The sequence below is a fragment of the Idiotropiscis lumnitzeri genome, chromosome 6, assembly GCF_059441095.1.
Source record: "Idiotropiscis lumnitzeri isolate Australia: NSW breed Sydney's pygmy pipehorse chromosome 6, RoL_Ilum_1.0, whole genome shotgun sequence".
In the NCBI taxonomy this organism is placed as follows: domain Eukaryota; kingdom Metazoa; phylum Chordata; class Actinopteri; order Syngnathiformes; family Syngnathidae; genus Idiotropiscis; species Idiotropiscis lumnitzeri.
In genome coordinates this window covers 19,157,420-19,184,071 of record NC_142396.1, presented here as the reverse complement: position 1 = coordinate 19,184,071, position 26,652 = coordinate 19,157,420, and the positions used below count along the sequence as shown (strand labels likewise).

The 26,652-nt window shown below is 40.7% G+C and overlaps 1 protein-coding gene across 1 annotated transcript in view; it reads left to right on the top strand.

The window, feature by feature from the left end:
* Window positions 1–2,433: 2,433 nt before the first annotated feature.
* Window positions 2,434–26,652, top strand: part of LOC148335512 (transcriptional enhancer factor TEF-1-like) — a 43,222-nt gene continuing 19,003 nt past the window's right edge. The window contains exons 1-2 of the mRNA XM_088298759.1: window positions 2,434–2,702; window positions 19,292–19,668. Of these exons, the coding sequence (XP_088154885.1) occupies window positions 19,464–19,668 (205 nt within the window). The 5' untranslated portion in view covers window positions 2,434–2,702; window positions 19,292–19,463. The remainder of the gene's footprint in view (window positions 2,703–19,291; window positions 19,669–26,652) is intronic.

Genomic DNA, 26,652 nt, shown 5'->3' with positions numbered 1-26,652 from the left:
TCAGCACTCCTATTTGATTTATTATAATATTCTTATTACTATTAATTTTATTAATTGCGTTTATTGACACAACTCTGGACAAAAATCCTTCCTATTTTGTTTTTTAATTTACAACTTGATCCTTGCATTTCTATACACACAGAAACCACATTTGCAATTTGCACTAATGATTTTCATTACAGGAGCTGTCTCAATAATTTTGCCTTTACAAACATAAAATGCTCACGTTTGAATTTGTACATTTACACCTGTTTTTAAAGTATAAATAACAAATTTTATAAATTGTATTTGTCCCAAAAGGAACTTTGATATTGATATTGTTTCAAAGAATTTGATTTGTCTTTAGATTTTTTACATTTAAAAATGTTCTTGATTTGTCCTCCAAAAATAAATGTTTGAATAATTGTGATTTAAATTATGACCTAAATTCAAATGAATCCTGATTTACATTTTTTTTCATAATCGAGCAGCTCTATTTGGTTGGATGGTCCTTTTACAAAACAAAATTCTTTGAGGAAAAAAGTTAAATAAGATTAATTAAAGTTTGAGAACATTTTTGTGAAAATCCCAAAAGTCTAAATCAAAACTCAATTGTCTCTTGTACAAACAAACAAATAACATTTCTTTTCTTAAAAATACTTTTGTATACTATCTATTGATATAATTTTAATCTTAGAGGAGCCTCCTTTTGCTTGACATATGTGCTTATGTATTTAATAAATTCCCATTTTCCAGTGTGAGGCTGTGTATTATATTTTCAATTTATTAATTTGCTGTTTGTAGTTGGTTACGCTCCACTGCAACGCTGTTCAAGCAAGACTTTCATGAAACGTGTACTGGAGCTCCAAGCAATTATTCTGCCGTTTCATGACTACATTTAATGGTATCTTAGCAAAACATTTTTTCTCCTGTTAATTACTACTGGTCCTCCTTTCGTGTTGGCAATATTAGTCAGAATTGTGACTTAACCAATGATTTCTGACTGATTTAGGACAGCCCACATCGTAGTTAGATGGATTTTAAGCTAATTTATCGACATGGGAAGAAGCAATGACATTGTCAAACACTATCGCAATTGGTAGAATCCATACCTTTTGTCCGCCATTCACAACCTGCTGTACTTACAGGCCAAGTCACTTGCTCGTGCCCTGGAAAACACAGGTAACTGCACACACATCCTCTCTGAGTCTTTTTTTTTTTTGCCACACAACAGTGGAACACGTTGCAACAGCCCGTAACAAAATACGGCCAAACCGAAACACTTGGCCTCTCTGATTAGATAAAGATGTGGGGCTAATTTTGTTGTTTTTTTAATTTATTGTCGCTCAATGAAAGTGCCACAAAAAACTGTGGTGTGGTGTTCATCTTGGATGGACTTTCACAGATATAGGGATTAAAACTGATTTCATCTAACTCTGTGCTGACTGTCCTTGGCAGCTGGAAGGCGCTCAGTTGATCAACTCAATTGACACTACGTATAGTCTCTCTGTATGGCCCCTAGAAAGAGACACAGTTTACTTGTAATCAATTGGTAAGGCCGAAGCGCCGAGCTTTAATACCATATCATGGTCTATATAATTTTATTGTCATTGGCACAGAAACAATTGAGATTATGTCATCAGATTAAGTGGTTATTGCAATAGATTTGAATCAAGAGAAGGGGACAGGTCGTCTGTTATTATTATAGTTATTCAATTGTGAATTTCATTTGTATGAATATCTGTGTGTCATGATCCATGTAATGTTGTTTTTGGCGTTATTTCCTTATTGACTTCCTGTTGCTGCTGGCTCCCAGGTTTGATCTTGAAGTGGGCGTGGCTGGCATTTTATGTTGTTTTCAATGGCCTGTAAGGCATAGATGATTGTTTTTGAAGAAATCTGCCTAGCAACAAGCGACAGGCAAGACTTCTAGCATTTTGTGTTGTTTTTTTACTTTTCAGCAAGTGACAATGTACAGCAACTCTTTACGTCAATTAAGCATGTCTGTATTATTCAAAATAATGCACACAGTGGATTTTATTTTTTACTTAAATAAAGAACGTTTTCTTTTAATTCAGTTATGTTTACATTTATACAATAATAATAAAAAGAAATGTTTAAATGTTGATATGCTCATTTTTCTTTTTAACTGTTTACTTGTAGTTTGTAACTGTAACATCTACGCAACTTGCCTTTATGTAGCGTGTCAATGAAAGTTGAAAAATGTTACAGCCTGTTTTTCTGTCAGTGTTTTGTTTGAAGCTGCGTGGATTTGCTGTCAGCTGCTTGCTCTCATTCTCTCGGTCCATTGAAAGAGTTTGGGCGCCGCACTCTTTTCTTTTGTTGTTCAACACAGCCGTGTGCCTCCACTACAGTCAGGCCCCTTCCCCCCAGCCAGCTCTTTCTTTCTTTTTTTTTGCCACCCTTCCTCCCATCTCTCACTCACTCCCTCACTCCATTTCATCCATCCAGGGTGACGCCAGTCACCCCGCCCCGTTCAACTCAGTCCATCGCGTTCATTTCATTCCTGCTCCCATTCCGCGCATATTTCGCATCCTTGGAAGGAACCCGGCGCATTTTACGCACTCAGCGCATTCGACCCTCCGTCACAGCAAAACCGAGTGGACGCTTGCGTGTTGCCGGGGGACCGTCCACATGCTCTGGATGCACCAGTGTGCGCAAAAAGTGTGGGAATTTAGCGGTTTCGAGGCAAATGAATCGAGGTAAGTTATCCAGGAGGAGTCCCCTCCTCCGCTTTTCGCTTTTACGGACGTTCGGCTCCAAGTGCTCAATAACGCTTAAAAACGGTTTCATCGACAGGAGGAGGATAAACTCACTACCCCAAAAAGCGCATTTTAAAGTATTTCTCCAAGAATATGAAAGTATTAAGTGTTTGTCGTGTGCAGCTCAAGGCGCCGATGTCGCTTTCGTTCCACTTTTAGTTGCCGATTCTCAAGATATAAATGTTTTCTTACCAAAATGGGCGCCTTTGTGGTGTTTCCTTACAGTTTCATTCTCTCGTGGCTGATGCGTGGAAAAATCAGACGGCAGCGAAATATGCAAGCGTTGCGGGCAGTTTACAAAGCTGAGAGTCAATGGAGGACTTGTTGCATCGGCGGCGGCTTTTCTCTCTGTAGGCAGGCTGGGAGGAGGGAGGGAGGCGAGTAGGAAGGCAGGCAGGCAGGCAAGCGGCAGGCAGGCCCCAGGCAGGCTCTGCACACACAGGCCACATCCTCCCAACATCGACACGCTCACACATTTTGCAAACAAAACAAAAAAAAAAAGAAAAAAACTTAAAAGGGTACACTCCCTTGTAATGTTGAGAGTGTCACTTTGTTATCACGTGCTAAACTCAATAAATTGTTAAACATGGAACAAAACCTCCCATGGTTTGACATCCAGGCATTATTCTTCAAGACTGTATTCTGTAACCAGTCAATTATTTGTTGTTATGATTGGCTTTTTCTACTCTGGTATATTATTTGAACGACTGTGTGTGTTTGTCATATCAATGGCATTACATGACGGGATCCCTGTGTACTTATAATCAACAAATGTCAGTAGAGTTAGAAATGCCATTGTGGAGAAAAATATTTTGACTGGCAAATACACTAGGATTTATATCAATACATTTTATGATTTTATTGCATCTGCAGTGCATGATTTCCGTTCGGTGTTTTTCCCCCATAATGCCACTGTGTCTGTGCATTTGGAAATCAATAGCTTGGGCCTTATAGGACAAAAATGCCAAATGACAACCATGCATTACAGACATGATAAAACCATATAATTAAAAACAATCAATGTTGACTTACTTAACATTCAAACACATACTTATTCATTCTAAACGTATAATGCTAAAAAATTAATACAATACCATTTAACCATTTAAATGGGTGGCCCGTTCAAAGCAATATGTCAGCACTGCCGCCACATTGGATATGCCCATTGTATTCGCCATAAAATATCAAAATAATATTGTTAAAATTGAGTTACAATGACGCACGGTGGGCGACTGGGTAGCACCTCCGCCTCACAGTGCAGATGTGCAAGGTTCGATTCCGGCTGTGGCCTTCCTGTGTGGCGTTTGCATGTTCTCCCTGTGCCTGCGTGGGTTTTCTCCGCATACACCTGTTTCCTCCCACATTCCAAAGACATGCATAGTAATTGATTGGACGTCCTAAATTGTACTTAGGCGGGATTGTGAGAGCGGCTGATTGTTTGTCTTTGTGTGTTGTGCAATTGGCTGGTAACCTGTTCAAGGTGTACGGCGCCTACTGCCTGAAGACGACTGCGATAGGTTCGAGAAGCGCAACAGATAATGGATGAATGGAGTTACAATAACATGATATAATCAAAAGCAATGGTTCGTGAAACAAACCAACCTACTTAGGTAGTTCAAACTTAATCAACAATGCCTCTGGTGGTTAGATGGTGAGTGCATGTAATTCTTGCAGTCAACTCCACGCAAGTGACAGAATTCTTAATATTCATCATTCGATGCGTTTTTATAACCATTGCATTTTTTGTTTTCATAACCATAGAATTTTTTTCACCATAAGATTTACTGTACTGTATACTCAATTTGAGGTGTAATCTAAAAGAAGATTGAACGTTAAACTAAGACAAACTGACACTTTCATGATTTCTTAAAATGTAGCATTTTTTTCCGGTTACACACGTTTACAATTACAGTATATATTTTGTTGGTATTTATTTTATATCCTAAACGTTTGCATTCTCTGTTCCCTTTGATGAATTAGCTGTGAAAGTGTAACTACTTGTTTGCGTGCGTGTGTGTGTTGTGCGGGTGTGTGTATGTGTGTGTTGGGTCATTGTCTTTTCTGTGTCCAGGCTTGGGAGTGTACAAAGCTTTTCAGTCACCCTGGGCAAACAGCCTCCCTTCGTTTCCCCCACTTTCCTGCCCTCCTCCTCCATCCCCACCCTCTTCATTCCGTTGACATCTGTTTTGAGTGCTCTGTGCACCTGTAGACTGTTGAAGCGTGTGTACGTGTATATATCTGTGTGTGTGCGTGTATGAGGAAGGGGAGGACGATAAAGGGAGGTGCAGAATGCAAATCCAGGCGTTTGTTCAGGGACTAAGCAACACAGACCGGCTGACTAACGACCATTTGGTGTGTGTGTGTGTGTGTATGTGTTTGCCTCTTGCTGTCCGGCCAGGCAGGTCTATTGTTGCAGCAGCAACAGGCGTCGGCGTATGAGGACGCACCATATGGCCTCTGTGTGCTTTAGTCACAACCGCTGTGTACTTGTGCATGTTTGTGTGTTCATGTACCAAACCAATGCGGTCTCAGTATGGCGGACTTGCTCTCTGCAAGCTGCTCCCTTTTGTGTCATCTGTTGTCTCATTTCTTGACACAAGGACAAAATCTGGCATCCAGACTTTTGTCATTTTTTTTCAAAACACCAGATATAGTCTGCTTTACTGCCAAATTTCGAGCAGAATCGATCATAGTGAGTCTTTCACATTGGCACTCATCAACAGGTGATACAGTAAATCTGAGTTAACCCTTGTTTCTCGATAACAAGAGGTCCTTGGTGCCCACTGATTGTCTCATTGCATAATTTATTATTTAAAACGTTAGACCTAAACCCAAAGCAGCTGTAATTCAAGAGTCACAATGAAACAATTTGCACCAAAATATATGATCTACTTTATGCTAGCCTCCAGGAAGGGTCTATTTGTGAAAATGTGTCGTATACCATTAATGTGCACCCTGATCGGCAGTGTAAAAAAAGTTTACTATTTACAGTATATGTAATGAAATTTAAGGAGCAGCAAAGACAGTTCATAGGAGCTACAATGTTGAGCGAGTGGGTGGGATCTGAGGGGTGCAGGGGGCAATGGGAGTAGGTGGCGGTGGCAAAGGGGAGGGTGGGTTTTGGTGTGGGAGTTTGGTAGGCTTTGTTTAGGGGATAGGGGGAACAATGGGCATCCTCCTGGGTGGGGTGGGAGAAGGGGGTGGGTATGCTTGGGTTTGTATTTGGGGTTGGGGGGGGGGTGCTAGTTTGTGGCTACAGGAGGCCGACAGAGCCTGTGCGAGCTTGTCTGACCGCCCCGGCACCCTGTCACTCTTCTCCTATAGTTGTCTGCCTGTCAGTCCGTCTCCAATTGCCACAAATGAAATTGGACGCACAACGCACCTCTTTACCTCTGTTTGGCGATCTATGGAATATCAAGCTTTTATGCTCGCAAAATACTGTGGATTATTATACAGTTTAATCCTCATTACGCATTCATAATATGTTATATTTACATTATATTATATTTATTTTTCCTATATTATATTTATGTGTTTTCATTTTTGTTCTAATTTCCCACTAATTTATATTACACCATATGGAACACGCTTTTTTAAAGCTCCAGCTGTTGTGAAATGTGCTGCATAAATAAAGTTGTATTGAATTGTATAAGAGTTGATCCATGCCATACGTGTCATAGTACACCGTAAACACAACACTAGCATACGTAATGTGTCAGGGTCAAAAAGTGACAACACGCTGGTCCTTGTTTACTGCCCAGAAAGAAAAAGCAATGTCCTTTGATGCGCGCTGAATTGAATTCCTATGTGGTACACTGATATCTTGCTTGAAGTCACACAATGTACAGCAGATGCAACTAAGAGAAACATTTTTTCTTGATTCCAAATGCATTCCAAACGTATCTGCTCATGGCCGCTGAACTTTAGAGGTTAAAAACACTTCATTAGGTCGGCCTTAATTAACCTGAAGTAAATGTCTGACGTTCTTTGCTGAGAGTTTTACTTTTTTCACGAAAGTCCTCATTTAACACATTTTCTTAATGGGTGAAGGTTGCGGTGGTATACGACTGCACCGTACGGGAAGTTGTTTTTTTTTAAGTGCTTTGGTCACCATATTTTGTATAACTGCTACACTCATAAAATGAGGTATCAATAGCTAAAATTGTTTCCATGTTATGGCAAGATGTTCTGTACGGTGACAATGGTGTGGACATGAACCGGTTTTGGCTGGCCAACATCTGTGTGACAGGAAAGAAGGAAAGTTAATTTGTCTTTGATCGTAGCAGACACACAATCTCGTGTCATCAATGTGTCATAATCTTCTGTTAGTCAGATTGAAGATGTTCTTGTTAGTCTTGATTGGCAGGTAGCGTTTACGACATTGCCTCTCATCAGCTACATTTTCAACATATGCAAATCAATTTCTGAAAAAATGATTGTGGGGGGGAAAAAAAGGTAACTTTCCTTACTGCAGGAAAAAAGGCGGTGTACGTGACATACAATAAATACGTGTTTAAACTCGGTGCACATTAACTCTTTTTTTCATGTTTTGTATTGTCCAGAACTTTCACTACTACTCATGAAAGTAAATAAAAAAAGAAACAACAAATAATCTGTAAGATTTAGTTTTGTTGTTTGTTAATTTCAAGGCTGATTTACCTCCAATCCTCAGTTTTTTTTCATTTTATTTGACATTTTCCATTGGATCATCATCAATCCATCTTTATATATTTTTATCGTTCTCCGTGTTCTCCTGAGCCTCTTGCTTTTTGGCATGTAGCCAGTAGATAAACCGGAGTGACTAACCCTCTCTGGGAAGCCTGAATCAACCTCTTGTTTCCTGAGCCCAGCATGAGGCGAACAGGAAGTGGGGATTTCAGCTCCATCTTGCTTACTTTCCCGGCTGACTGAGCTGACATGATGAACCGTACTCGCTGAGAACAGCTCACTCTGTTGCCCGATGTCTTCCGCGTCAAACCTTGATTTTGTTGTCTTGATATGACCGAGCAGTGTCCCGTCAGTCTTTGCTCTGCGGTCCTTATGTTCTAATCTCATAGGACAAATTCAAATAAGAAAACAAAACAGTGATTTTGTCCAAAACATCATGAATGCCAGATTAAGAAAATATTTTCTTCTTTGAATTTTAATATTATACTTCACAGTGATCCGATCAAGTGTATCAAAATGGGTCCATATTTTACATTTAATGCCAAATCAGTGATTGGCTGTCATGTCAAAACTTGCACGATCTAGCGATGACATCATTAATCGCAACCGCGAAATACTACATTACAGCAAACCTATCTCTAGGGTTGTTCTGTGCCGCCATAGTGTATATTTTGAACCCGATAGCTAATCTGTTTTTAACCTTGTCTTGTATCATGGGAGCAAAAAGACTTTGTGCTGGGAGGCGGAAGTTCCGCCTCCGCGCCCTCGAACTTCCAATAGCAAAGTAAAAGCGTTCATGTCATTTTTCATTTTGACTGGTAAAACCTTTGAAAATCATTTTATTTACATAAATAAAATAGCTACAGTCTGTGTTTAATTCAAAATAGCTTTCGTCACACAGCATAAGTTTCATGAACTGCTGGCCATGCACATTCAGTCAATCACAGATGCAACAGACAGCCAAGCATGTTATTTGAACTAACACGGAAATAGCACGCGACACGAGATACACTGTGGTCATACAGAATGTGAGTTGAGCTATTCTCGCGACATGATTGCATCCGTCCAGCTTCACTGCAGGCAAATGGTTTTGAGAATGTGCTTAAATACGTCAAATATGCGCATGGTAAAAATTGCACAAATAACAAAGGACAAAATAATTATTGTGGTAGTATATTAGTGTTGTCAGGCGATACAAAATTTGAACTAATTAATTGCCAAAAATGTCCGTAATTAATTACGATTAATCAAAATGTTCTACTCCTATTATATTTAATTCAAAGACTGTCGTAATATTTCTTTGATCCTTCAATAAAATCTAAACTGAGTCATCTTCATAGGAATTTTTCTTTCAATTCTCAAAACTTATACAATACATTTTATTTTGCCCACAAGCACCACACTCCAACAGTGTTGGTTCAGTGTTACAGTACTTGAATTTGGCTTTGCAAAGTATGTCCTTTTATCTATCTATCTATCTATCTGTCTATCTATATATATATATATATATATATATATATATATATACCCACATTAAGGTCAATACAAGTCCTGCATTTATAATATTTGTGTCTTGGTCTTTTTAAAAACAAAAAAGTAGCGATACGAATACAGATAGCACCGAATATCTATCAGCAGTTTCGTTAAAAGTAGTACTCTTATCTATACCCATCCCAACCCGCATGGTGGCGTGACAACTAGCTTGGGTTGTCTTATCAACGTTTCAGCTTGCCTTGTCACAGTTTCTTTTTTACACAGCTGCTGCCAACATTACCACAATGCCATATTCAATAGCTAGTTTAGAACACTAAGAAACCCCTAGTTAATTACACTGTCATTGAAATGTACGGAACAAGTCTACGCTGTTCGCAGCCAGGAGCTAGCTGCAAGCCGCTAGCAATGAGTCCCCGGCTGGAAAAAACAAATACCGTAGTCCGACAGCTGAGCTATGCTCTTTTTCTTTTTTTGTTTTTAAGAATGTGAACACAATCTATTTTCTAATCCACTTCCCATGTTAAAAACAAAGAGGATGTGCCTTAAATTGCAATTTGAGGTCATTTTCTATTCAAGGTAATATCAGACGCTGTTGTTGTCATGTTTGTGTTTGTCAATGATAAAGCACGCCCGAGGTTGCAGCTAAAGAACATTTATTCACAGCAGTCGAATGCCATCTAAAATAACAACAGTTCTTATTCCAATTAATTCACACAGTGCTCAACTAACAGCAGCGACTCTCAGTGGTAACACTAATCATAACAGTTGCCAGGTGGCCACTCGCTGCTAACAGCAAGCTAGCTAGCTACTTACATGTCTTGACATATCTAAATGACTAATGGTGGGGCGGGGGCTCATGTGAAGTACACCTTAAAAAGTCCTGGGATGTTAGAGGCTAAAATTGAGACTTAGTGGTACCCCATACCGCTGCATACCAGCCCACTGGGGCACTCACTCGGTCAGAGTCTGTGTGGTTCGGTGCCTTGCTGAAGGGCACATTGACATTAATCAGAGAGCACATCATCATCTCTTCAGCAACTAGTTGCAATTTACTTGAACCGTGACAAATCAATTCCAAAACCCAAGTCCTTTTGGATGAGCTAATGCTTCAGCAAATGTTCTTGGTCTTTGTTTACCACCATAACCATGAGCCGAGGAACAGCTCCTTTGCACGAAAAAAAGAATAGAGCAAGTAGCAGCAAACATCTTCGTTGTTGAATCTTCAGAGCTAAGCGAGCTGAAAGGAGCATAATTCCTTTCTGACAGCCTCAAGTCAAACGAAAACAGTGTTGGCTAAAGATTGATTAGCACCAAGTGCGTTTGACTTCACAGAGAAAAGTGAAAAAGTGGATGTCTGCAATCTGTTATGTGCATAGAAATGTATTGACAGTTTTATATCAAAACTTTGAGACCTAATTTAAAACATTTGCCTTTTCAGGCTGTTAAATAGTACTCTCAAATGAATGGCCAAAACCTCATATTCCGTGAATAAATGCGTTGTGTAAACAGTCCTATAGTTGAGTAGCTCTTCAGAGATTCCTTATAAAAACAAATCCCTTGCCTGAGGCTGACTATCTATCGGTGTGAAAGGTCATGTTTAGGGTAATGTGTGGGGGTTGTTCTCATGCTTCGGGGAAGCTAAACATCCGAAAATATCCCAAGCTCAACTATTGTTTTTTTTCAAATAGTTTGACATTTCTTCCTAAAATGTAGTTCGCTCCCAAGAAAAAAAAAATCACATACATATACTTTTTGTTGTTCGTATAGCATATTCAATAAGTGTAGTCGTTTTTCAGGTGCTTTTTGGTTTCTCTGGGTCTTGCTTGGTAACATTCAGCTTTTCATCTCATTGAAAAAGGAAACCAAAATTCTCTGTCACATGACCTCAGCGATGAATGGGGGGCATCACGGTCACATCATCCTTGTGTGGGTGTTAACTTTCAGTTCTGCACTGGCGCTTTTTAAATGCATGTTTGATTACCATTGATGATCATGTTGGTCATGTCGCTCTAACACTCAATTCCGCTTGTGTTTTATTCTGCTCTGCAAGAGAGGAACAGGAAATGAGCAGATTGGATAAAAGCTTTAAGATTGTCTAATAAGCTACTGCACATACACTTAGACACCATAGCATGTTTTCTGGCGTTACAGCAGCCTCGCCCCATTGCGTCTTATCTGCATGTTGAAATAAAAAAGCAATAACCAAGCTATAATGGACAACAGATGTATGACTGCTTGTGTGGTTGATTGGGCGAATGCAAATCTTTGATGGAAGGTCATCTAATTTTGGTGCTTGGATGGGGTACTTTAGATTTACTGTTTTGTTGTCTTAGAAATATGACACACACACGCACACACCGGTGTCATTCTCTGTAATGCTCCTAAATTCACACTTATTAAATGGTGTTGGTATCCCTCCACTCGCCTCTTTCCTCCTCTGACATCGTGACAGATATTGTTTTGTGTGGTTTTGTGTGTGCGCAAAACATGTCCACCCCCACTCTACCCACAAGGAAAAGGCTGGATAATGGCTTCCTCTGACTCAGCAAAAAAAGTACATGTCGACCAGAGAAAAGAGTTAAACCTTCCCATTGCATTTCCCATTGAATAAGTCAATCACTGCGTTCGTGTGGAGCCTGGGACCAATTACCATGTGAGTGTGCGTGTGTGTGTGTGTGTGAGGGGCGGGGGGTGTCCGTGCGTGTGTGCGCGCTTCAGTACTAATGAAGACATGGTGTATAATGAGCTTCCTATGAATCAAAGTCTTCTCACCACAATAAAAAGCAAGCATTCCACTCCCAATATTAGGATAGGATTGGATTAGCACTGAGGAAACATGAAGGACTTATTTGAGTTTTAACAAATGCTGCTTGCTTCTGAAAACATCAAATAGGTTTTAAATGACAAACCCGCAAACAATTTAGTTTATACGTCAACAATACAGATGCTTATTATGTGGAAAAGTATTGGAACGCCGAAAGGGAAAGTCAATGCAATCATTTTGATGCACTCATGTTGAAACATCATTTGGACTAATATTGCATTTGCGGAATATGAGTCACGCGGCAAAATCGATTTGTTTTCAGCCATCGTAGTTCCAGACATTTTTCCACTGTCCGTCGCCTGAAAATGGCATCACAGTTGCTCAGGGAATGACCAATCATGGCTCACCTGCTTTCTGATCGGTTGTTATCTGAGCCCAGAGCAACTGCGATATCTTTTGTAGTTGACAGCAAGTGGCAAAATGGCCGCCCTCTGAGACGGACAAAAATGTGATGGATTTTACTGCTTAACTCATATTTCACAAACACAATATTAATCACAATGACGTATTTGCATCGAACATATTGTTGTCAAGAAAAGTTTGGGCTTGACTTCCCCTAAAAATGAGCAATTTTTTTCTCTGGGAACGCTTTCTATCAGATTTGGGGTAATCTGTATTCATTGATCTGTAATCATAATTGCAAGATAGACTGCCACTGCCAGTCCCAAGCCCAGCTGAAAAATTAGCGAGTTGCTTCAGGAAAAGCATCCGACGTGAAAACTGACAAACAAATCATGTGAGTGAGTCGCTGTGACAACCCCTGTTGCTGTAAATGCAAGATCGTTTTTAAGTTTTTAATATGCAGCTCCTTGAAACTTCAGGGTCCACCACCTCACTTCTTGATTAATGGAGTCATTAGAAAGTAGAAGTAAAATATCTGTCCAAACTCAATCAAGATAAACCTCAACCTTTTTAGATGAATAGAAACTGTCCCTCACAAGATTGTTCATCTATTACTCAGTTGGGCTTGGATCTTTAAGTCCATGCGCTCGTGATGATGCGATCCTCCAACTTTGAGTTGACAAGAACATGAGTCGTCACATTATCCTGTGCTCAGGTCACCCTCCATCAAAGGCTGTTGCGTTGTAAGATGCACAAACCGTCAGCATAACCACCGCATTTTGTTGTGACTAGTTGCTGTTGCCGTTTGAGATCTTTAGGACTGGTTCTGTTTATTAATTATAAATATAAAAGTTGAAAGTGCTCACAGTATGCTACTGCACTTATTTAAATATATGCCTGGAAGAAACCAGATTGTTCCGGGTGTTTTTTGTTTATGTTATGCTCACGGACAGTGGTTTTGAGTTTGGAAATGCTTACTTTTGGAAACGACTGCTGGGGTCCAGACGGCCCCTAAATGGTTGCATTTTGCACATAAAATTTGAGGCCATGTAAGAATGTCCAATCAACTTACCATGCATGTCTTTAGAATGTGAGAGGAAACCGAAGTACCCGGAGAAACCCCACGCCAGCACGGGGAGAACATCTAAGTCCATACAGGAAGGCCGTAGCCCGGAATCGAACCCTGCACCGCTGAACCGTGAGGCCATGGTGCCAACCAGTCGCCCACCATGCCGCCCGCCATCTTAACATGAAAGTCTTAAAATTAAGTTGTAAACAATGGCTGTCCATTGTAAACTAACCCAATGGCGTGCGCAGGGTGCCTTTATACTCGCGTGCAACCTACACGTATATAGCTAGGGCTGCTATTTTGCTATTTTACTTTCTGGTTCAAACGGTAACAATGGAGACCGTGGAACATTGCCTGATGATGTCTTGAATTGTGTTGCAAAATCAATCAACAAGGCAGTGGCGTAGGTGGTGTGTTGGCCGCTAGAGGAATGTCATACCGAGCCGGGGAAAGCTGAGTACATTGTCGCAGCATGTAACCAAACGGACCAATCACAAGAGATGATAGTTATTGAACGCAGCAACAATTTGTGTTGTGTGCAAATTTGTTCCCAGCCTCGCCTAATTCCCCTTTTGAACGTCATTGTATCTACTTAGATAGTCACAGCTTAACTCGCGATTGATTAATTTCTATGACAAAATGAGGTCTTAATAATAATACTTAGTCAGCTTTGATTCCACGTGTGACATATTGGTGAAGAAACTATTGGTAAAGCATTCACCACAACATCACCACGTCATTATTACAAAAAATGGATGTTTGGATGTTTTTAGTGCCCTGCTTGTGTCTGGTTGTCAGTCCAGGTAACCTCTTGGCCAAAGTCAGCTGGGATAAGCACCAGCTTATCCGCAACCCGAATGAGGACAAGAGCTTTAGAGAACTGATAGGTGGATGGTAAATGTTTTTGTTCCTCCGTGCAAGCTACACCTTCGGACATATCTTCTGCATCAACACTCATCAAAATTTCTCTTCATTGGGAGCTTGAGGTGGGACAAATAATTCACACAAGCTACAATCATACTGCAGGGCGTGATTCAGATTTTTCTTTTTGTTAAACCCCTTTTTTTGCATTACAAAAACAAATGTGCCCACAAATGTGATACTCAAAATAACATCAAGTGACATGTGACATGACGTTGTGTGGCGCAGTTTTTACAGAAGTGAATCTGGCCCCGTGTGTAGGTCTAAGTCCTGAAGCAGTTGTGCCAATTTAAACTGTATATATATATATATATATATATATATATATATACATACACATATGTTCTTTTTGCGACTGACCGTTTGCTGCTCCTTCATTTGCAATTGTTCTCAGGCCATCTCTTTTTTCCAGCAATTGTGATGTTATTTATCATAGCCTCCCCCACCCCCATTGCTGATTAACGTCAAATAACGTCACATCCAATGTCGTAAACGCACACCCCCCCCACAGCGATCAATTATTACACCTCAACGAGTGACATCGCCCGATCTCTACATGGGAATCATCCCATATCTGTCACCATTTAAAGTGCCACTTATTATTTAGAAATAAACGTAAGATGTTCAAGTAGGTTTTTCCAGACTTTTTTTGGTAGCACATTTTACAGCCCAAGCCATGGTCCACAAAAAACATGACCTCCGAGAGAGGAGAAAAATATTTGATGTTTGTTACAGTTGTTTTCCATAAACCTTGCCAGGATCAGGGACAGAAAGGACATCAGCTGTGGTAGAGATAATATTTTTGGATAAATTCTGTTTGAAAATCATGAGCCATAGATGACCAATTTTTACCTTGCAAATCTGTTAGGGATTCTGTTCCTGTTGAAGTGGCGAGACAAATGAAAGCTTACCTGAGTCAGCTTAAGTACTGAAATATTCAGTTGCTGTAAAAAACGTCCTTGATGTGAAGGCAAAATTTGACTCTGGGCAAAGAATTACAAATTCTGAATGATTCTTTTTTATCATCAAGGGAGAATTTAAGCATGACAAAAGTAGAACGTTTAGATGATTGATGTTTAGATGATGATTAGAAAATACGCCTTTATAGAACCTGCGTGTGTGCGTGTGTGCGTGAGTGTGAGTGTGTATAAGTTGAAAGCAGTTAAAACAGATGCTGTCGAGTGGTCCAATAGAAGATTTAGTGGAGGGAAAGGAGTAGCTTGTGATAATATTGAAGTCCCAACACAAACCCAGCTGCAACATTTTTATCTCCTCTCAATGTGCAAACGAGCAGAATTTTACACGAGTAAAACAACACAGACCATGGAAGCTTTTAGCCATGGGCTTTGCATGCACATAAACCCATACATGTATTTGGCTCATAGGCATGCTGCAACAAACGAGTAGGCGACACAGGAAAAGAATGGAACACCAAGGGAAAACGTGAGGGTCCAAGGCAGCTGCAGGATTGTGGCTGGATGCCCTGCATGTGTTCTGCTGAGGGTTTGGCACTGACACCATGAAGCCTGCTGTCCTGGCTGGAGAGTCCCAAGACCTGCTTGACGACTCACACACATCCACATAGACACGCACAAGCGCGCACGCGCACACTCTCTCTCACCCACACGCACGCGAACACACGCACACACACACACACACCACACAAGGAGAAGAAGGGGTAACTCAGGATATGAAGCCCAGTAGTCAGAGTTGATTGTTGTGTGACTAATGTTTCTCTCCAGCGTCCATCTGTTACTGGGCCCCTCTCATGCGAGAAGCTCATGAAAACTCATTTTGCCCCCTTTAATAACTGCCTCATTATAAGCAATTCCTGATTAATTAAAAGAGCCACAACTCATTACAAGCTCTCAAATCGTCATTTGTTACAAAATCAACCTGATGCATTGATGGAAGATAATGGTTTGTGTCGCATTGGTGTTTGAAGGAAATCCCTGATAAAAAAAGGTGCTCTTTGTTATGTATTTAAGCATGTGATATGCCTGACATACTCTCAGGCAATGAGACAAATATAATAATAAAAGCTAAATAAAAATCGATCAGCCAAAATGTGCCTGAAACCAACTGGGCCTGTCTTAATTTCTTTGTAATCCTGACTGTTAAAGTGGTTATGCAGAAGGCAACTTTCTGTTTGTCTGTTCTTTTATTTATTTCTTTATTTATTTATCTATCTAACAATTTCTCAGTTTTCTGATGTGAATCAGGGCAAGCAGCATACAACGGGTGTCACATCCACTCTTTTAGTAGGTTAATGAGGACTCCGTTTGTGGGTCATACAACCAAAACAGTTTGATATGATGTCTCTATTTTGGTTCAGACAATCCCCTTCATGAATGTTAACTGTTGCACCTTTAACGCTCAATATCACCTCTTCCTCCTTGCGAATCAATATTCTAAGACATGGAAATCTTTGCTGACCAAAGTCTGTATATCTTGCATGTGTGGTCCACGGTTGGGTGAGTGATGTCCCCTGGGTGTATTATCACTTGAAAACAAGCAGCTGTATATTGCACGCTGTCACTCACACTGTCAGAGCAGTGGAAACAACTTACGGCCTGCTCAATGAATGGATTGTTGCTTGAATGGAAAACTTAAGGGGCGTTAGGAGAGGAGAGGAGAGGGAATGGAAGTAAAGGGCAGGAATTTGGAGAGGAAACATAAATGGAAGTGAACAGAATGAGCACGGAAGGGGCACCAGAGGACAAACACTCGTAAAAACAGCACATCTCATTTATTGCATGTTCTGGAGAGTCCAAGTCATCTGATGTCGCCTTGCGGCTTTGTTTGCTCTTATTGACTTATCATACGCTGCTGAAGTGCGTGGACCCTCTTAAATGCAGCCAAATGTAACATGCTCCTGTTGCATATAGGTACATGTGTTAATCTCTAAGCACCCCCTCACCACCACCAACACAATTCAAACGGTTTGTTCGTGCTGTGGCAAGGGATCGAGTATGGGAAGTGTGAACAGTTGAGCCCTAACAAAATGACATGTTTGCCCAAGGAGCTGGCACTGCAACTGCGTATTGGTGTGTGGGTGTGTGCTTGTGTGTGTGTGTGTGTGTGTGCACTGTGCCAAGCCTGCTGTTTACCGTAGGGGTTCGAAGAGAATTGTAGGCAGCTGGAAGCCCTTGTTGTTTTTTTTTTCTCCTTATCCGTTAGTTGTAGTGTGCAGTGTTTGCTGCTCCACTTAATGTATTGGCGGAAAACATGAGCAATTTTTTTTGTTGATCATGAAAGGATGCAATAATGGGCCTCCAGCAGTGGGTATAAATTGAAGGTCGACTGTGCAAAACAAAATTATTTCTTTACGGACTCTTGTGAGCCGTACAGTAAATTAACCTGTGACAAGTAGAAATTGGTAACTAGACTCAATTTGGAGCAAGATATTTTGGTGTTAATAATTGCATCAATAAGGCTGCCGTCATTTCAGAAGATCCTGTATCTAAGAACTGTGCCGTCGTTTACTAGTGAAATGTGGCCATTGTGAATATTTGTGCTTATTCCTGTGCTTTTTGTTGATTTGCAAAACATCTGCTCTGATCAGGCAGAATGAACTTCAAACAACACAGCAGATTTCCGCTGGCTGTAAATTGACTGCTGCTGTAAATTTGCCATTTTCCCGCCGATGCTGCATTTTTTTGTGGGGGTGTGTGTGTGTGTGTGTGTGTGTTATTTCAGTCTGACAAGCCAAAATTAAACACTCTGTCATTACATCTGAAGGATTCTATTACGATTACTGGCATTATTTTAAACACATGCAGGACAGAATGTCGATAATTAAAGTTAGCAGGTGCATATTTACTGAATATTTTAAACATTGATGAAACAAGAAGCTTTTATCAAATGAAACTAGAAGCACGGGTCACAAGAATGACTGGGATTGTAGGCCTGATGTTTACTGATTTATGATATTATTCTCATATGCTAAATTTATAGTACTTAGTTGAAATGTGTGAACTTTATTGAAATTCTCAGTAGTGAGAATAGATTTGCGCACATAGCACTTCCATGACCTGCACTCACACTCACAGCACTTCATGGACAAATATGACGAAGCACATTCTCCACATTGGCTGTAGTGATGCAAACATACCAAATTGGGCACTGGAGGACTCACACAGACGCTATCAAAAGAAAAACACATAACGAAAGACATAACAATTGGAGATCGGAGCACATGCACATACGCATACACACACACAGACATATGCATACACCTGCACATACACGTGCACATACACAGGCACATATACATACACCTGCACCTACACACACACATACACACACATACACGCGCACATACACGCGCACACATGCACACCGACAAGATTACAGAAGAATGCCAGCGGAGAGACGGAGGGACGGCCCGCCGAAGAAGGCCAGCCTTGGCGTGCCAGTCTACGGGACCAGACGGGAATTGACCATCATCAACTATCCAGACAATGACTAACCTGGGGAAGACCTTCCCTTGGACGTGGACCCGTGCCGTGGGAGGGAGCGAGGACGACCGATTCAACCGATTCAACCTACATTACCCTTGACATAAAAAACTCCTATAAAAACTGAAGCTGGGCTGAAAGATGGCGCGCATTTTTCGACTGTGCTCGCCCAAGTGCAGTTTTCTCGTGAGATTAAGAAAAAGCTGCCCAGATATCTGTCTTTGTACTATTTCCTGAACTCCAGAAATTGAAGAAACTAAATATTGGAACTCTAATCAGTTGTTGAGTCTTTATTTGACCCTTTTCTTCTTGAGCTCAAAAAAACGAACACGCATTGGAGTAAGTTTGGCTTTTAAAGGTTGATTTACTAACTACTTCTCATTTCCACGGTGACCCAACTCCAACACATCCACTATGTTGTACTTATAGTTCCCATCTTCCAAGTTCACCTTTATTTTGAACGGTAACTGGGACAGCTGCTGTGTGTGACACGAGATGCAGGTCGTATGCACACATTTGGAAACAGGCATTCAATATTAAAATGTGTAAAAACATCATTGTAATGCTATTGCAGTGTCAGTAAAATATTGGGAATACGGACAGATGTTCTGACATACCAGACAGACATAACATTTATCATGATCCTGACGACTAAATAATAATAATCAATGCTCATTTGGAGTCATTTGAGTTGTTAATTGTCTCTGCGTAGATCACACAAACATTTCTTTCCTTTGTCTTGTTTTCATAGGCTTCCTGCCACCTGCCCTGGGACTTTGACCGTTTCTCTTTTCCATGCTTTCCCAACCAATTTTGGGGGAATATCTTGGATCATAATCACTTCGGGGCTACCGTTCCAAAACAAACTAGTTAGCTGCCTTGTGCACTGACTCCATCCCGGCTTTTCAACGTTAGCTGCCAGGATGGAACGTAGCAGTTGGAGTGGCAGTGAGAGTCCCGGGGACGACATGGACAGACTGAGTGACTCTGGAGGGGACAAGACAATGGACGGGGACCCTGAGGGTGTGTGGAGCCCTGACATTGAGCAAAGCTTCCAAGAAGCCCTTGCCATTTACCCGCCATGTGGAAGAAGAAAAATTATACTGTCGGATGAAGGAAAGATGTACGGTGAGTGCTAATTTACAAAGACATTAAATCACTTAAGGAGGCATGCTAATATATAAATTTTACTGTTTTCACCAACTTGTACGCTGCAATGTTGATTGTCCATACCACAAATATAAACCTCACCTCCTTTTCCCTCAAGATCAAAAAACTATGCTTAATTACTATGCCACATCCCTCCGATCAGCAACCAATGGGGTACTTTATTGATGATGAAATATTGTTCACACACAGACATTAAATATCGCTATCTCTGTGCACATACGTAAAAATGTACTTACCTGCATGAATCAATTAGGCTATGTTCACAAACAAAGGCCTAATCGTAAGATGCCTAATCGTCTCTGCCCTATTCATGTCAAGTCAAATTAACTATATAGACTTAATCACAGGAAAATCTCAATGGGCTTCACAGTCCTAAAGTTGGCAAATATTCACAAACTTTCGCGTCCTTGTCAGGATTCATCATACTATTATTATGACGCTGACGCATTTAAAACGGTCCTTTCAAGGAGGCTGCTCATCCCAAAATGTGGTGAATGAATTCAATCTGTAATAAATTAAATCTGTGATCGCCATTTGTCTTCCATCGCTCGCACGTAGCTTGCAACTTCACTTTGAACATCCTGTTTAAACCGATTTTCAACGGCGTTCCTTTGTCAAGCATCTTGGAATGATGGCAAGCTCCCAATTCATTTGCTGCACTACAGTACTTACTGGGCGCGTGCCTTTAAGCTTCCTCTTTCACGTCCGTAAAAGCACAGAGGTGCTTTGTCAACTGTGTTAAATGACAAAAACTGAGATGGACGAGCTGGCTCATTTCCTTGGAATGACATAAGAGACCACCACACATTCAGTTAGTTTATTAATTATAATTATATTATTATTACATTATTGATTATAATTTATTATAATTCTAACAGGCAAATTCATCTACGTTTTGATGGCATTCAAACAAGGACGATAAGCTGGGTGTCAAGCCGGAACTTTTATTACATTAAAATACTGTATACAGCTAGCAGATCATTTTATTAGAATTTGTGCACCATATTCATTGTTTGGTTTCATTAATAAGTGCTTTAAAGCCAAAGGAACCATTGTCAATGTGACTTTGCAACGATGGAATTAATGGAGCAACAGCCAGCAAGTGACTAGCATCAGCAGCATCACAATATTGGAAAAAAAATGAGTGGAGGCACAGAGAATCGCAGGCAGTGAAAAAACAAGTCGTTTCATCACCTCTTGCATTGTGCCAGCAAAGCATCACTGTGACAAGCGTTTCCTACACCAACCTTAAGCTCTGAAGGTCCGGAAAAAGTTCAAATTCTACAGTATGTTCACAACCATATTAGGGTCAGGAAAAGGAAATTGCAAGGTTTAAGCAATGTAAAGTTTTTTTCAATGCAAATTCCAAGAGTAATACTCATTATTTGATAGCAATATCTGTGTGTCTGGGGAAAAAAACTGCGAGTGGGCTTCTAACGATACGTTTCTCAATGGCAAGGTAAATAGAGGGTGCGGTTTTGTGATGACCACTGCCGAAACGGATGCATTCCAAGCCGGCCGAGTTGAAACGTGACCACGAGACACACCTAGTACACCATTACAATCATTGTCCACAAGAGAGTGCCGAAGAGCCCCTAGGGTCCCCACAACACATGGAAACAAGATTGTGTGTTTGCGCTTGAATGTCTGTGTGTGTCTGTGTGCGTGTGTGCGCGTGCGTGCGTTTGAACTAATATAATAATGAGCAGATGGTCCTCTGGCTCCCACCAGCTGTGCCTCCCTCTCGCCCTTCTCTGCATGCAGAGTGCTCTCTAGTGAATTCTTTATGATATCGCGTCAGATTGGGGTTTCTATAAGTAGAAAATTAAGATCTTGGACCTGAAATATTTAATTTTTTCTGACTCATGATTTTTGATGGAGTCTTGTGTGAGGACCTTGCTTGCTAGCGCTACATGGCCAAAACGCATGAGTCCTGGTCTAAACTTACTCTATTTTAAAAACTTTCTATGTGACCTTTTAGGCTTATTGAGGCTTTTATCTTATTGTTTTGCTTTTTGGACCCCATAGTCTTCCTTTGGTCTTTTCCCAATCCCTCCTCATCTGTGTTCGGAGCAGCAATGGTCAGCTGCTTCAGCGAATTGCTGTGATAAAGCCACTGCACACCACCTGCTCAGCAACAGGCACAGTTAGTGAACAGCTGGTGTGCATCGTGGATAAATCTTGCCCACATTTATCAGGTAAATCCAAATATATGTTACTGCTTTGAATCTGCTGGATGTGTCAATGTTTGCTCACACTTTTCACAGTTTTACACAATGAGACAATGTTAAAGGGACACTTGATCCAGCTGAATGAACATTGACCTTTATATAATCGGTATGCATGTATAAAATTATATCGGTACTAAAATGCCCCTCCATAAAAGACTGTTTAGTGATTTCATTTTTTTTTTTTGTGATAAGTTTTATGAAAATTTCTCTTTTTAACCTGGCTTGTTGTTTTTTTTGTCTCAGCTGTCTATGTCACGGTAGGGAAGCAAGCATTGGAATATTGCACGGTTTGTCAGATCTGTTATCTAAAACGACAATCATCACCAAAATACCACATTACTACTCTTGTCCACTTCAACCTGTAAAAGTATGAAAGCATTTTGTGCAATATTCTGGGTTGATTGACATCAAATATGAGCTCATGTGATCACCTCAGCAAAATCCAAAATACCGTGCCGATCGTTTCTCCACTTACACAGGCTGAAGTGGACAAGAGCAAGAATGTGCACACGAACCCCGACTGGTTATATTTCGGACATTAAGCTATAGTGGGGCACTTTACACTATTTTGGGATTCCGTCATGAGTCCTGTGTCCTCTGTCCGCGACCTAGGCACCCTTCTGTCCCTACACTTATGTCCTTTTTCATAAAATAATTATCCTGCATCTTCATCTTGTTAAAGTGATTCCGTCCTTGCATTTAACCCTGCGCCTCACCACGCGTGAAAAAAAAAAAATGTCTGTGCATGACGAGTGGCTAACGGCAGAGGTTTCAAAATTCCCTATAAAACACCTGAGTAAAAGCCACAATGGCTGTATTTAGGCATTGAAATGAATTTGTACTTACATTAGCTGCGAGATGGTGACGCTCACGAGGCAGTGATGGACATTTGTACTTTCATTATTGTAAGCAACAAATTAAGCTTACATTTAGTTACATTCATTCAATGTCATGATTTATTATGTCATTTGTCAACCTGCCATTGCAGATGACGGTGTCACATCAAAATTAAAATTATTACTTAACAGCAAACTAAAAAGCATCCTCACAAATAATGAAATGAAATGAAACAAAATATAGATTGAAGAAATATAATTAACATAAATGATGCATTTTAAATGCTATTCATTCCTTAGTGCCGCAAAGCTTGCTGGGAGTGCTTCTACCTTCCAAGACTCTTGTTGTCACATTAGGCAAATTCACTGATGAGCTCGGGCAAGGGTCGCACTGTAGAGATGGCTGTATTTATTGAACTTTATCCCTTTGCGGAAATTGAACGCAACTTAAAATGCTTTTTTTGGCTCTCAATTGCTTCTTCACACAGCCCCTCTCTGAGAGAGAGAGAGCGAGAGAGAAAGAGGGGCATAGAGAATTCTATGCACACGGTCCTGTTGTTTTTACAAAATTTCACGTCCTGCATTCTCCACCCCAAAATGGGCATCTGCCTGGGATGGACCGACAGGCCGTTCCTTCCCTACAGACAAAATGCCAATTTCTGTATTTATCTATGTTAAAGTTTAGATAAGTCTCTGAAGGCAACTGCCTTTTAAAGCATTTACACTGCGACAATTTCATTTGTAAAAAAGACCACTTTTTTGCATCATGAAATTTCAAAGAGCCAAAAAGACATTTGAAAAATGTGTAAATTTGGTTCAAAATGGTCTTGCTCAAGCAGTCCTCTAAAAGGGGACATATTTACAAAAGATTGACTTCTATACAAGTAATTGTGCCTTCTGGAGTGCCTGCCCACCTAATCAAGTGTGTCTGTGAGCATGCTGTTCTACACTTTGGCCTCTAAAATGAACACAAAGGACAGAAATGTTCTTTAAAAATATATTGTTAGTTCTATGTCTTTGGGGTATTTTAATGTGTCACACATTTTAGTAAGATGATATTGGACAGAAAAAAAGCACAATGTGGCACCTTAAATCTTGATCTAAACCTGCTTTGTATCCAACTTGCAGATTTAGTGATTGTTAAGCTGTTCCTGAAAAAAAAAAAAAAAAACCCGAGTATTCTACAAGAAAAAAATGGTGAAAGCATGTTCTACTTAAGCAAACACATCATGTATGCTCTCAGAGGACTCCTTAAACCATTTTCCCCCGACACCTCACTGTCATTAAGGGTGGTTTTGTGTTCCGGTAAAGGTAGAATGAGCTGCAGGTGAGCAAAAAAATGAAAGAGGTAATATCTTACTGTGAAAGACCTATCTGTGGCTAAAGATACCCCCCACTGGCTGCAGGAAAATAGGCTGACATAAAAAATGAAGAAGGAGCTGTGCAAGGATGCTGTGATGTACTTGTTCAAGAAATGCGTCAAAAATTCCAAATGAATTGGTAGAAAAGGCAGCGAGAATAACAAGGTGAATAATGGAGGATTTGTGGGATTAGGTAGCAGATATTTAATGTAATAACCAGCAGGCTAACACACATCACGAAGATCAACAGGTGACGATGTTTAGAACCTGCCGATTTGTCCTTAATATAGTGCATTCCGTTTTCTTGAATGTCTCCCAAGTAAACTGGTTTATTTGGCGTTTTTACATTTCTGCACCGTTTTAATTGGCTCTCGAGCGTATTTGCGTTCAAGAACAATTTCTCATTGCTCAGAAATACTCAAAATTTGAAAATGGGCCTTTTTTTTTGTAATTGAAAATGATACAAACATGAAACAAATGACATATTCTGTACGATTCTTTCAAATTTTGGTGAATGCGCAATTTTCATCTTAATTTTGGTAACCATCTGTCTACCATCTGATTTTAAATATTTCATTGCTTCTGTGAGAATTGCTATACTTCACATTTAAATCATTCAATTTAATTGGTCGAGTTTCTTTCATAGCTCCCAACACCATTTACAGACAGAAAGTTAATTATCGCCTGGTTGCTTTCCAAGCATTATACCGTACTGGTATTTAAAAACAAATTTGCAGTTGACTTAAAAAATAAAATGTAGTCCACATAAAACTAATTTGCACTCTCTTCGGCGCATGTCACAGCAACAGCCGGTGAGACAGTCTCAAACTGAAAGCCCGACTGTTTAGACAATTAGAATCCTTAAGAAAATCATTGCTGAATTCTTTGAATGGACTGAAATTGAACATGGAAGTATCTGAAGGTACAAGTTAACAATACCCTCGGAATCTTCCTAAAACCCCAAATTTTCGCCCTATAATAGATATCCTGCTCATGTTTTTCCATAAGGGAATGAGTGAAACTCTGGGCCAGAGTTCACATTCAGCGGGTCAAAACGTCTCCACTGCTGATTTGTTAGGGTGCAAGGTCACCGAGGCGCTGACCTTTTGTCCGAGAGGTCCTCAGTCAAGCAGCTAAAACTCGTCAACGCAATTTAGTGATGGTTGTGGCCAAACATTGCGATACGTACTTGTGGTTGAGGTTAAATATATTTAATGCTCGATAAGTTGTTCCGGCTTTCCTGACACCAAGCAGTGACAGATTCAAGTGTTTTCTATTGACTGGTGTTGCTCTCTTTATAAAAACGAATACTTCGATTAGAAGCATTTGAAACAGGCGCTGGTCCTTATCATGAATTAGAGTTATAACCGTCAGCTTCCCATCTTGTGTCATCTGTCAGAGTATATATTGTAGTCTTGATTACGTCAGAAGAATACTGCAGTCTTAAGAACGGCCGGTCCTTTGGTCAGAAACAGTTGTTCAGCAGTTTGGGTTGAAATGGGTGTGTATGCGTGTGTGTGTGTGTGTGTGTGGGGGGGGGGGGGGGGTTGTGAGTGAGTGTGTTCTGGGGCTTCTGTTGGTCACGGTTAATGACCATCTGACTTTGGCCTTGAAGTCTTTCACTGGGCAAGTACAGCGGGAGGCAGAGACAGGAAGGGGGAGGGAGCAGAGGCCTATTCACTTGGAGAGGGACAGAGGAGGGGAAAGAGAACAGCCAGAACAGAAGATGGATATACAGTGGGAGGGAGTTGTGTGTGTGTGTTTGCATGTTGGAGAGTTTAAAAGGAGAGAAAGATGTGTGCCGCAGGGTTAGTGAAGGATGATAATTCACCGTTAAGCCTCCAAGAAAGACCAGCTGGCCCCTCTGGAGTCAGATGTCAGCCTCCGCAGCCAGGGCTTGTTTTCTGTGTCCGCGTGTGTGTGTGTGGGTGGGGGTGTGTGTGCACGCGCACAAGAGTGTGTTTGTTGGCAGTCATGCATGTATATACATGTATGTGTGTGCGTGCTGTTGTCAGTGGCAGCGTTTGACTGCTGGAAGGAAAACACCTGAATGGGGAGCTGTAGATTGTATCAGTCTAAGCTGCCTGCTGCCTATCTCAGTGAGAGTGCGATTGGTCCGAATAGACAAACACACATGTACACGCGTATACACGCACACACACACACCATCTGCTAGTTAGTTAGGCCTATTGTTGTGCGCCATTCGGGTTGTGTGTTGAGGTTTGGCTTTGTGCTGATCTTGACCATCAGTTAGCCAGCTGGCCTGACTTTGGTTTTTCACTTGATTGAAACACAAAGCGCTGCGGGACACTAACTAACAAACAACACGCTAAACACCCACATTTACTCATATGCAAACTAACCAACACGTTACATAATTTCACACTGCTTCGTCAAAAAATGTTGTACTTAATAAGGCATAATCTACACACACTGTGAAGACACTTTATTCTTTATGGCTCCTTGGGCTGCACTAATCTCTACTAGCCAGGTCATGCTGTGCTCACTATTCAA